The 12557-nt window shown below is 37.5% G+C and overlaps 1 protein-coding gene across 4 annotated transcripts in view; it reads left to right on the forward strand.

Annotated features, from left to right (window-relative positions):
• NELL1 (neural EGFL like 1) overlaps positions 1-12557 on the forward strand; it is a 376161-nt gene that overhangs the window by 106493 nt on the left and 257111 nt on the right. For all 4 annotated transcript variants that reach the window (XM_083750218.1, XM_083750217.1, XM_083750220.1 and 1 more), the window contains exon 5: positions 6732-6828. In XM_083750218.1, the coding sequence (XP_083606344.1) occupies positions 6732-6828 (97 nt within the window). The remainder of the gene's footprint in view (positions 1-6731; positions 6829-12557) is intronic.

The following is a 12557-nucleotide window of genomic DNA, read 5'->3' on the forward strand; positions in this document are numbered from 1 at the left end:
GAGTAATCTAGTCTTAGCCTCTGCAATGCAGGAATCTCAACTAAAGCACAAATGACAGATGATCATATAACCTTTTATATTTGTGCAGCTGGTTATTCCTGCCTAAGTGCCCAACTTTACATTTGTCTCTATTGAAAGTCATTTTGTCAGTTTTGGCCCAGTGCTCAAATCTGTCATGGTCATTTTGAATCCTAATTCTGTCTTTTGTGGCGTTACCTACCCCTCCCTGTTTGGTGTCATCTGCAAATTTGATGAGCATCCCCTCAAATCCTTCATTCAAGTTGTTTATAAAGATGTTTAACAACAATGGGCCCAGGACAGAGCCCTGCAGCACTCTTTGGATTTGGTCAGCCAGACAGCTACAAATCCACATAACAGTTGCCTCATCCAGATCACATTTTACCAGCTTCTCTGCAAGAATATCATGGCAGACTTTGTCAAAAGTCTTACTGAAATCAATATACACTTCGCCTACAGCATTCAGCTGATCCACCAAGCTTGCAACACCATCGAAAGAAGAAATGAGATTCGTTTGCCATGACTTGTTTTTGAGAAAACATGCTGGGTTTTAATAATCACATCATCCTTTTCTAAGTGTTCACTGACCAACTGTTTAATTATCTGTTCTAGGACCTTTCCTGGTACCAGTGTTAACCTGACTGGTCAGTAGTTTTGAAAGTTTTTCATTAGAACCTTTTTATTAGGATTATAACCACATTGAAGCTGGAATTCTATAAGAATCTCTGTGGTGCATGAATCTCTGCTGTAATCTGTTTGCTATTTTTCTAGTTGTTATTTGTATACTTCTAGTCCTGTCCATAAGTGGATAAATCAAAAGCCAGGATCTTTTCCTGACAAATGCTATTAGACTTGTCAGAGCAGATAATCTGCTATGCTTGAGAAGTGTGTGCCATAATCATGGTGATTAACCCATCTGAGACAAGTGACCACTGTTTGGAGTGTATGGGACCAGTGTATGGGAGTGAGAATGAGAAGAGATACTTGTCAAACCTCTAACTCTGTGTTCTTGCTGTTTAGTCCAGGTTCCAGAATCAGCACATGTATAATATGGAATAATAAAACAATATACCATACAGAAAAAATATACCTCATTGTGACCCCCCCTTACATTAATTACATATGTGTGGCAGAAGAAATACTGCCATATATTGTCTCAGTTTGGAAGAGTTTCTATGCAAATAAGGATTGCATCCATTAACTGCTAACTCAAACAACTTGAGTGAGGCAATCTGTTACTTCTGGACCAGAGTTTTAATCTCTCACAAGGTAATATTTGCATAAAAAGTCAAGCTGTTAAGAGATTCTGGAGATGTTAACTTATGGAACTTATTTTCTTTCTTTTTTACACACTGAATGTCTCTGTGTGCGCACATGTAAAACTTGAAGATCAATTATATTTTGATATGACAGTTTTTAAAATCCATAAATAATTTGTGCACATGGTCAGTTCTGACTACTTCTGTATATGAATTTGTGTGGACAAATATTACTTATGAAGCTTCTTTATATTGAAGTAGACAGACCACTGCAAAAATCTTTCCCAGTCCTGACAGATCCCGGCAGAGATTTCCCCCAACTTTTTTTACCCATTATCCTTTTTTTAAAAAGGATACACACAGAGAGAAAAGATATCATAGGGTTTGAATTTGGGTTCTCTTCAACACAAAAGATGAGCGCGCCTGCTGAAGTATGACATTTTATGGAATTGAACTAGGTGATTGTCTGCAAGAAAACCTTTGACTGTAACAACTGGGAAAAGTGCTGCTACAATTACAGGTGACCCCCCACTTATTTGAGTTTACGTTCTGGCACTCCACATACACAAGTGAAAATTGCGTAAGTGGGGAGGACCCTCTAAGCACTATTTAAATGCCCTCTCTCCAATCCAGATCAAAAATATTGTTGATGTGTTTTAATCTATTTTACTGTTAATTTTAATTATTTTGTTTTAAACTGGTTTTATTGATAATTTTAATATTTCTTGTAAATCACATAGAGATTTGATTACAGCAAAGTGGCATATACCTTTTGTCAACCAACCAACCAACCAACCAACCAATGGATGTACATTACTTTTTGAAGCACATGAGTACATACTTTTTATTGTGTAACTTGTACATATTCCATTTATGGAGTGTGAAGACATTCTGTTGTTTTCAGTAGGCTATTTTATTATTAGCAAGTCAACATACTGAACCAGGAACCCTGTTACAGTCAACAAAATATCTGACTAGAAACTGACTAGTCAAAACAGTTAATGACAGAACTTTTTAATATCAGAACATGCACTCTAGTAATGTGTGGTGTGGGGGTGGACATGCAAGCTTCCTAAAAACCACTTATATGGAGAAAAGGCACAGTAAGCCCTCTGTATTTAATCTGAATGGATGACTGAAGGAGAAGGTAAATAGAGGCTTCACAAGTGTAATTAGACCAGGATAACAATTGAAGAAAAACGAAGAGAGTCCTTTGCCATTTACCCTCTATCTAATGAATGCAGTATTCTCAAAATATGCAGGAAAGAGGGGTTGTTACAACCTTCTTCCATAAAGGGTAGTTCTTTGTTAAATTCCCACCAAAGCCTGAAACAAACCATTTGGGCCTGTATCTCATTTGTCTTCCTTATATTGTACTATTGAGCTGCAGTATAATACATGTCGATTTGTGTGCTTTTACATTGAAAAATTCATTCTTTTGTGTCATTGAAGACAGATATTGTGCAGTCCCTTCGGAGCCCTACTCGGTCAAATAAATAAAAATCCAATACTCCCTTGTAAGGAGTGTTGTGGATAGCGGTACATTCCTTTGTTTTAAGCTTTGGGGATTTTAGTGGTTAACAAAAGATGGAATTCCTCATTGAATAATGACCAATGTTTTTAAAAGGCTACATACTTTCTACTAATACCATATAGGTAAAGAAAAATCTCTAATGTGAGTGTGTTATTCAGTGATTTGCTTTCTTAATGAGTATGTCAAAGGTTTTACGAATTGTTGAATTCAAAGGAACTTACACCTAGGTAAATGTATAGAAGATGAGAGCCCTAGTTTCCTAAAACAGTATTTGAGTAGAGGTTTAATTTTGAATTTGATGCTGAAGAGTGGAGGTGTTTATTCTTTAAAATGTTGATAGAGATAATAAATAATACTTCCACAGTGTCAGTGATCTCCAAAATATATGCTTAGAGAATGGAACATTGTTTTATTGCTCAAAGAGGTAAATTAGTTTAAGGGGACCTATGAAAGGGTATTATCTAGCAAAAGAAAAGAAAATTACTGCAGTATTAATGATTCCAACTTTGAATATGCTTTTTGCCTCAGTATTCTGAAGAATTAGAATTGATTGTAATTACAATGCAGGTAAGCTGTTCCTCCCTATAATTATAGGAATTACTCTCTTGAGTTCATTGAATGCTCCTAAGCCATAAGTTTAAGTGATTTTTTAAAAAAATTATACCATACATTACCGTATCTGCTTTTATTTGCCCTGGTCAATATCAGTTTGGAAGACTATATACTGCTGTATACTTGGCTTGTCACAGCTATGTGTTGATTTTCTTTTTAAGGTTTCATAAAAATTATAGGTAATTTATGTTTCTTGAAATGTATGTGTTTCCAGACAAATAGCAAGCTACAACACAAACCCAGTGATTACATTTAGTAAGGCCAGGCTTGAACAGGTTGGAAAGCTAGATTGAGTGTAAATTCATAAAGCTGAAATGGATTGTGTTGGCTCATAGTTTGCTTTCGAAACTGTAGCTCATGTTAATTTAAAAATATGTTTGCAGTGCCTTTCATCAATTTCTTATACATGTACACATTATCAGTGAAAAATGCTGATGTCTGGCAGAGCTTTACTGAATGGTAAATGGGTTTTTGTTTTCTGAGAGCATTGCTTCAATATCCTTGCTGACCTCCTGTAACAATTCTGTGAGGCACTTTAAGGACAATATTGCTCAGATTTGGACAAAGTTGGAATCTGCTACAGTTGGATCAAGTTCAAGGGAGGTATCCTGAGCACTGTCTGATCCATCTGTACTGGATTATGGCCTGAGGATGTGGAGAAGTTGCTTGAAGAAGTATCACCAACCACCTACCCTCTTGACACTTTCCCATCTTGACTTCTTAGAGCTACCCATGGGGGTTGACTGGGTAGGTCCAGGATGTGATTAGTTTCACTGGAGGAGGGGGGAAATACCATCCATTTTGAAGGAGATGGTGTGGCATCCCCTTCTTAAGAAGACCTACATGGACTGAGAAGCATTAAACAACTATTGCAGAGACGCAATTATTCCTTTTTGGGCCAGGTGCTTGAGTGGGTGGTGATGGTAAGACTTGAGGCACACTTGAAGAATCCAGGTTGGTTTCAGACCCCACCATGGCATAAAACTTCCTTGTTTACCCTGGTTGATAACATTTGTTGGGGGAAAGGTGGGGAGGAGTGATTCTGTTCATTCTGCTTGATCTCTTTGTACCTTTCAATACTGTTGACCATGGTATCTGTGATCTACGAATGAATGGTGGTACATTACTACTACTACTACTACTACTATTATTACTACTACTACTTCAGTGGTTCTGACCCTATGTCCATTACTGTTTCCAGAATGTAGTTATGGGATGCTGTTGTTTGGCACCATGGCAATTGTCTTGTAGTGTCCTGCAGGGTTGTCCCCATGCTATTTAACAACTACCAGTATATGAAGCCACAGGGAACTGAGATTTGTAGTGGAATATAGGGGAATGTAGGGAAAATAGCCTGTTCTGGATGGTATTGCACTCCCCTGGAAGGAAGATGTCCATAGCTTGGGGATGTTCCTGGATCCAGTCTTGTCACTGGAGTCTCAAATGACCTTGGTGATTGATTTGATTGATTGTTATATTTTTATGCCACTTTTCATTCAAATGAGTAGCAAAGCAGATTACAAACAACAACATAATAGAACATCACAAATGCAACATAAATTATATAGAATAATTAACAACACATCAGCAAAACAATTACAGTTTATAAAACACTATTAACAAAACAACTAACAATAAGCTAAACAGCACAATTACAACAAAAGCCATATGATACAATTCATGAAGTACTACAACATCATCTATAAAACAATATTAACACCATTAACAACAAAATGGCTACCATAAACTAAACCAAACACTGTTGAATTCATATACACATGCTTCCTACCCACCATGATTTTAAATCTTTCAGATGGTATGGTAACCCCTGGTTTGTAAAGCCAAGGCATTTTTTCTTTAATGTCTGAGACTATGACAATCTACAAACTGGAGCTTGCAAAGCTGCCAAACTGTGAATTAAAGTTGTGTTCACTGTGGATTGCTGTTTATCTGCTAAATTTATAAACCATTGAAAAAACACATCTGTGGCTTTTGCTCCACCTCAAAAGGCTGCTGAACTTTGGAGTTGTGTGTAAATTTATGAAATTAAAAAACTGAATGTTGAATAGATGTAAGACAGGTAGACAAGCATTGCCAGATTATGGATGCTTGTGTACATTTGGAAGGCCAAATCATATTGTATGATGCTAGCAGAAGCCATGGTTCAAGAATAAAGATTCAAATCACTATATTCGAAGTTCCTCTAATTGCAAATATAATAACCACTCTTCCCTACTCTTGGTGTTTTGAAATGTTCAGAAAAACCTACTTTGTCAAGTATTGTGTATGACAATCATTATCCTTTCTCTAACAACCACTCTTTGATGAATAGCTTTCTACAATTGCTATGAATATATTAAATATATATGCATTTTATTGATTATAGATTAGTAAATATTTTCTGTAATTGATAAGTGTAAACTGTTTAATTATTATTTGCTGATGTTTTATTTTACTGTTTACTATTAGATTCTAAAGGATTATTGAATATTGCTTTATTTTATATAAGTTGTTTATTTTAAAGTTATTGTAACTTTTTATATAGGATCTGATTGTTAATGTTTAATGTTTCTTGATGATGATGATGTGTTGGAAGCCTGCCAGAGTGGCTGGGGCAACCCAACCAGATGGGCAGGGTATAAATTATATATATATATATATATATATATGCTTTCGTAGATTTTCACGGGTACAGGAATGCAGGTTTTGGTGTCCTCGGGTGTCTTCCCGTGTAAAAGTTGGGGTGTCTAGGCGACGTTTCGACGAGGTCTCACTCGTCATCTTCAGGCTGGTGCTTTCGGCTTCTTGTTCCAGTAACAAGAAGCCGAAAGCACCAGCCTGAAGATGACGAGTGAGACCTCGTCGAAACGTCGCCTAGACACCCCAACTTTTACACGGGAAGACACCCGAGGACACCAAAACCTGCACATATATATATATATATATATATATATATATATATATATATATATAAAATTAAATATATTGTAATAGTTGTTATGGCCCAATGGCCCAGTTCCCTTGTAAATGAATGCATTGGTTATGGGCTATCTCTGCTTACTTGCATGTACAGTATCTGTAATTCTCATGCGGTGATGCTTTATTTTATCTATATCTGAAATCTCTATTTCTCTCTTTCTTTTTTCATTTGAAAATTAAGAAATGTGATATATGTTGTTATGTTGAGCCTTGGATAGCAGCTTGTATAAGTCTCACTGTGTGTAGTTTATCAATGAGTTTTAATTTTTAATTTTTGTTAAAATTCTAATCAAAAAGTATTTGGCTAATAGTAGCACTTTGCTTCACAGGATTTATGAACGTGTTATAGACCCTCCGGAAACAAATCTGACTCCAGGAAGCAATCTGTGGCTTGGACAACGTAACAGGAAACATGGCTTCTTTAAGGTAAGCCTGAAAAATGGAACCAAATGAGTTAACAGAAATGTGATACATTCATCCTTTGCCTTTTACAACATCCGATCATTGGTGTTTTCATAGCAACACTGCCATTTCATAGTTCAACATGCATGTGGATCAGCTACATGGAGTGAAAATTTCTGAACACATGAATTCAGTTTACACTCATTCTGTGCAACTTTTCCTTTGTAACTTGTTTTGGATCAACTTAAAGGGAATAAGAAATGTGAATCTTTATATCAGAGCATGGAATCAATAATGATACATCATATGCTTTCTGTAATCAGAGGTGTATTGTTGTTATTAAAAGATGTATAGGTTATGTACCACCCAGCCTTGATTTCTATATATTGGGTTTGGGCTGGAGTTCACACGGCTGCACCGGAACTACTTACTATTCTTATATGTGTGGGCAGGCCTGATAACCTTTCATCCCACTTGCTACTTCCTGACCTTCTGCTTATCCTTCTCATTCAGTTTTTCCTTATTTTTAGTCTCTAACTCCTGAAACAAAATATGTAAACATATGGCCCTTTCCCAAAAAGGAGAAGGCTAGAAGGAGATAATTTCTTAGCAGCTTGGCTGTCTCCACATATGGATGAGTCAACAAGGGAACTGAATTATATCCCATATCAGCTTTATTCTAGTGCATCTGGTGGATAGATAGCTTCATGGCCTACTCAGCTGAACCTGGCATAGGGGAAAAGTCTTGCTTGCTGCTGGCTCATGGACAGTGAACTACTGTACTGGGGTAGTAAACTTTGGGGTTTACTACCCTATCCCATAGCATTGGTCATCCTAGCTGGTCTTCCCAACTTCTCAGTTCTGCCTGCTCCATGGGAGATGGTGTTGGTTCTGTTGCTAAGCTAGGTTTGGCCAAAATCTTCTCTACTACAGAAAGAGAAGTAGCAAAATCAAAAACATCCTCAGTTTCTTTGCTCCCCTACTCTCTAAATTCCCCTTTCCTTTTCCACAGCTTCCAACAGAGCTAGGCGAGCATTAACATCAACCTCAATGTTCTAACAAATAAGAGATAAGTAGGTGTTTTGGGGATGGGGGTGGGACTTGTAGCCTTCTGTGGCTGCAGGAAGCTTTCCTAAAGTCTGATCCTGGCTGAACTCTGCTGGAGCCTTTGCCCTCCCATGCAGTGGACCAAAGAACAGAGGTTAATATGTAAAACAAAACATTAGGAAGCCTCTCTCACCATCCTCCTATTTTCTCCTACTACTGCTCCTGCAAACTTGTGCATTGTTTGGCTCCTGCTACTGCTCCTGCAAACTTGTGCCCACTGGCTAATAATGAATTCTGGCACTCATGCATCTATGACTCCCACTCCCAGGCACCAGCAAATGTGCCACCAGCATTGCAGTTTGAAGCAGATGCCAGTGCCTTTCACATCCAGCTGTATGTGTAAAGGCCCCCCCACCCACATTACCCAACTGGTTTTGGGGTGCAAGGGAGGTTGCAATGGGTAAGAATACTGCAGCAGGTTTTAATATAATGCAGATAATTTTTGTATCTCTTTTGTCCACCCACTCCCCATTTAAATTAAGGTGGAGAAATGCCTTCTTACCTGGACTTTATTTCTCCATCTAACAGCTGAGCTGTCACCGTGAAGTGAAATTGATGGCATTATTTTATTCTACAGCTGTTGGTTTTTTAACCTCAGCTGCTTCCCATAATTCTGCAGATGGTAAACATATGTTTATGGGTATATAGCAAAAAAGGAACAGGGGGAGTAGTAATAGTTATATTGGTTTTGCCCATCTTTAATTCTTTTTTGATACAGACAGCTAGAGTCTAAGAACTGAGGGATATTATGCATTTATAAATTAATATTTCTACACATTAACGCTTTGAAAACAGCAGGATAGCTAATGATATGATAATGAGCTGCCAGTTTTTATTGATCATAATGTAAGTCGACATGTGCGTTTCTTTGCTCTATGGATGCCTGAATATTTTACTAACTGTCTGCAGGGCAAAACTACATAATTGGCTGTATTTTTAAGCTTGCTTGTGAGTTTTATAAGCTTTACACTTTATTCTTGTTGTTACCCAATGCAAAAGCCTATGATTTTGATAGTTTATAAGCACACATATCCCTTGTCCTTGTATTTACATACTCAGCGGGACCCCCTTTTTCTTTTGAAAGCAATTTGTTTCAATGTTTTAGCATATACAAACCCTATTTTGCTCAGTGTAAACAGAGATCTGCAGGGAAATAAGAATGTTAAAAAAAGAATTGTATTTTTCTTTTGTATCTGCAGAGGAATTGTGCTAGCAATTGTGTCTAAAAAGCACTGAATATTATTATCAGCATTATACTGATAATAGCTATTTCAAATCTATTAGGCGTGTAACAGCATACTTCACTAATATGTTTTAGTTCATCTTCTGCTTTTGTTCTTAATGGTAGCATTAATACACACTTGGAGACACAATCTTCTCTTTCTTTTTACACCTACTATGTTTTCCTGATGTAGCCTTACCTGATAAGTTCTTCATTTTATATTGTCTTTCACACAGTGTAAAAATCAATTCTAGAAATCTAGTGGAAATTTAGTGCTTGTTTCCGTCTTCCAGAAAAACTCTGTTTACAAGCATCTTAGCTTGGAAAATCATGGGAGTTTTGCACTGTAATTCCACTTGATGAAATTTGGGGCAGTATCCTGGCATACAGTTCTTTCCTGCTGTTTAAAATTTAGTGTGACATGGCTGTATATTGATCAAAAAGCCACAGTGCCATAACGCAACAGGTACTGTAGTGTAAAAGGAACACTAGAAATTGGAACAGAAGTGTTAGCATTATAAGAAGTAAAACTAACCCAATAAACTAACAACAACAACAACAACAACAACAATTTTTTATTTATACCCCACCTATTTGGCTGGGTTGCCCCAGCCACTCTGGGTGGCTTCCAACACCCATAAAAATAATAAAACATCAAACATTAATAGTAAAATTCAGATCCTATATAAAAAGTCACAATAACTTTAAAATAAACAGCTTATATAAAATGAAGCAATATTCAATAATCCATTAGAATCCAATAGTAAACAGTAAAATTAAACATCAGCGAATAATAATTTAAACAGTTTACGGTCATCAATTGCAATAAAGTATTACTAATCTAGCAGCAAAGCACAATGCATAAAATACCACAAAACGTACAAAACCATAAAAAAGGATCAAATTGAGAAACAAGGACACACAATTTACAAAATTATTTTTACAAACTATCTCTGAACTCCTCTCTTCCCAGCTGCTTCTACTGTTCTCAAAGTCATGGTCTGGGAAAGGCTCCTGGGGCTGGAGGGTGGGGCAAGGCAGGTGGAAAAGCCATTGCCTGCAAAAAGTCTCTCTCCCCTTGGTTCTTCCCCTGGAGGAGAGCAGGCCTCTTATAAAGACTCCTGGGGCTGGGGCAAGGCAGGTGGAAAAGCCATCTCCCCTCATGTCTGAATGTAGCTCCTGTGTTCTTAGGGGACACCCCACCCCATATGATGGTGACCTCCTGTCTTATTCCTTTTAATTTTCAGTGCTTTTCGTTAAAAAGAAAAAAAAAGATCTGACACTGTAAAGGAAAATCTCACAGCTACCCCTCATATTTGATAGAGCTCTGCATCCCCAAAACAGGTTCAGCAAATGCCTAGGTAACATTAATGTGGTTCAAGTTAGGGGGAGGTGAGATTGTTCCGCATGTTGCAGAGCATTTTAGGAAGACGAATGGTAAAATGAGTTAGGAAAGCGTAAAGAAAGTTGGTGAAATAAGTCAGTGTATTTGGCTGTTAACCAGAAGGTTGGTGGTTTGAGCCCACCCATGGATGACTGTGGGCAGGTTTCCTGCTTTTCAAGGGGTTCAACTAGATGACCCTTGGGGTCCCTTCCAACTCTACAATACCATGAAATATGAGCATTCTGTTTTTGCCTCTTCCACAACACAATCTTATGAATAATTCTTGTAGATGGGGAGGATTTTTTTTGAATAGGGTATCTTTTTGAGTATTGCAGAGTAGTAGTATAGTACTCATATGCCAGAGTAGGAAAACAAAGAAATTAGAGCAGTGTTTCTCAAACTTAGGTCCCCAGATATTGTTGGACTACAATTCCCATCATCCCTGACCACTGGTCATGCTAAAAAGGGATGATGGGAGTTGTAATCCAACAACAGCAGAGGACATAAGTTTGAGAAAGACTGAATTAGAGTGAAGAGGCACCCCAAAGATAAATCATATATCATGTTAAAACTATTTGAAGCACCTTACTTAAAAGAAGCAAGGGAGAAATGTAACCAAGAAGGCAGATGATTCTGTTCCAGTTCTCACCTCTTCATCCTTGCCTTTCTCTCTGAAGCTATACTCACTGTGTGTGTTAGGTCCAAACCTGTATGACACACACTTTGCATTAGAGCACTAGAGACACATCTGCTTTTAGTTATCCATCCTGAGTACATATTTATAAACTGGGATATTTCTGAGCCTGCATCAATAGTTTTGTCACTGATTGTATGAAATATATTAATTATGGATCCTACTGTATTTTTAACTCTTTTATTATAAGGGTCCATCTAGCAATGCTGGTGATAATGAACAAGTAAAAAGAAGTTCCAAGTTGTTTTAAAGTGTTTCCAATATTGAGCTTTAATGCTGTAACATGCCTTGGGACCTTAGAGTGAAGGGCATGTAATGATTGATTGATTGAATAATAATCTTGTCACCTCAGGTGTTGGAAGCAGAGATGAGGGGGCAGAAGTCTCCTCTTCATGATTTTCCACTTAATGTGGCAGCTTCCCTTAGCTGCTTTGGTCAAAACAGCAACAGCAACTGTTGACGAAAACAGTCATGCAATGGAATGCCATATAACTGACCCTTAGATGCCACAGTAGCAGAAGGGAATTGTTGTGTGTCACTCAGCTGCTTCCACAAGTGGGCTGGCATATGGCGAATTGTAATTCTGTACTAAAGCACAAAAAGTCAAGGGACCTGACACTTCCCCCTCGCTTAATGCTCACCATGCCTTTTCTCGTATGTCTGTGCTTCCTTCTAGCAGTATGTCATTTCTGTCAACCTTACTCTTCTCATTTTATGCTCTTCTCATTTTATGGAGGTGAATTTTCATAACAAGATTTTTACAATGATATGTAATATTATTGCAAATACAAGACAATATCCACAATTCCTATAATCTGTGCAGTACGTTCTCTGACATAAGGCCCTGACACAGCAGCTGTTGCAATATAGGATGCTAGCTGGTTGTGTCAGTGGATATAACTGTAGGTAGTGCTATAGCTGTCGCTGTCATAATCCATTGAAGTCAAAGGCAGAGTACACACTGCAGCTTGACTTTTCCTGACAAAAAAGCCCTTTATTTATATTTGACTATATTTGAAAACAGATTCTGGTAGTTGTATACTTGTTTAGGGAAGCTTTTAATATTTGATGAATTATTGTATTTTGACATTTTGCTGGAAACCGCCCAGAGTGTTTGGGAAAACCCAGCCAGATGGGCAGGGTATCATCATCATCATCATCATCATCATCATCATCATTATTATTACCATGGCAGCATCTAAAACCTGGAAGTGAATGAAAATGATACATGTGTATAAATAAGCTATTGGCATACATAATAAAAAGAATATACCTTTTAAAGCATATAGTTCAAGGCTTAGAAAAGCGCACAAAAAACTGACATTAGCTAGGCTGCGTGTTGCTAC

Source organism: Podarcis gaigeae, assembly GCF_964106915.1.
Source record: "Podarcis gaigeae genome assembly, chromosome: 1".
NCBI lineage: Eukaryota > Metazoa > Chordata > Lepidosauria > Squamata > Lacertidae > Podarcis > Podarcis gaigeae.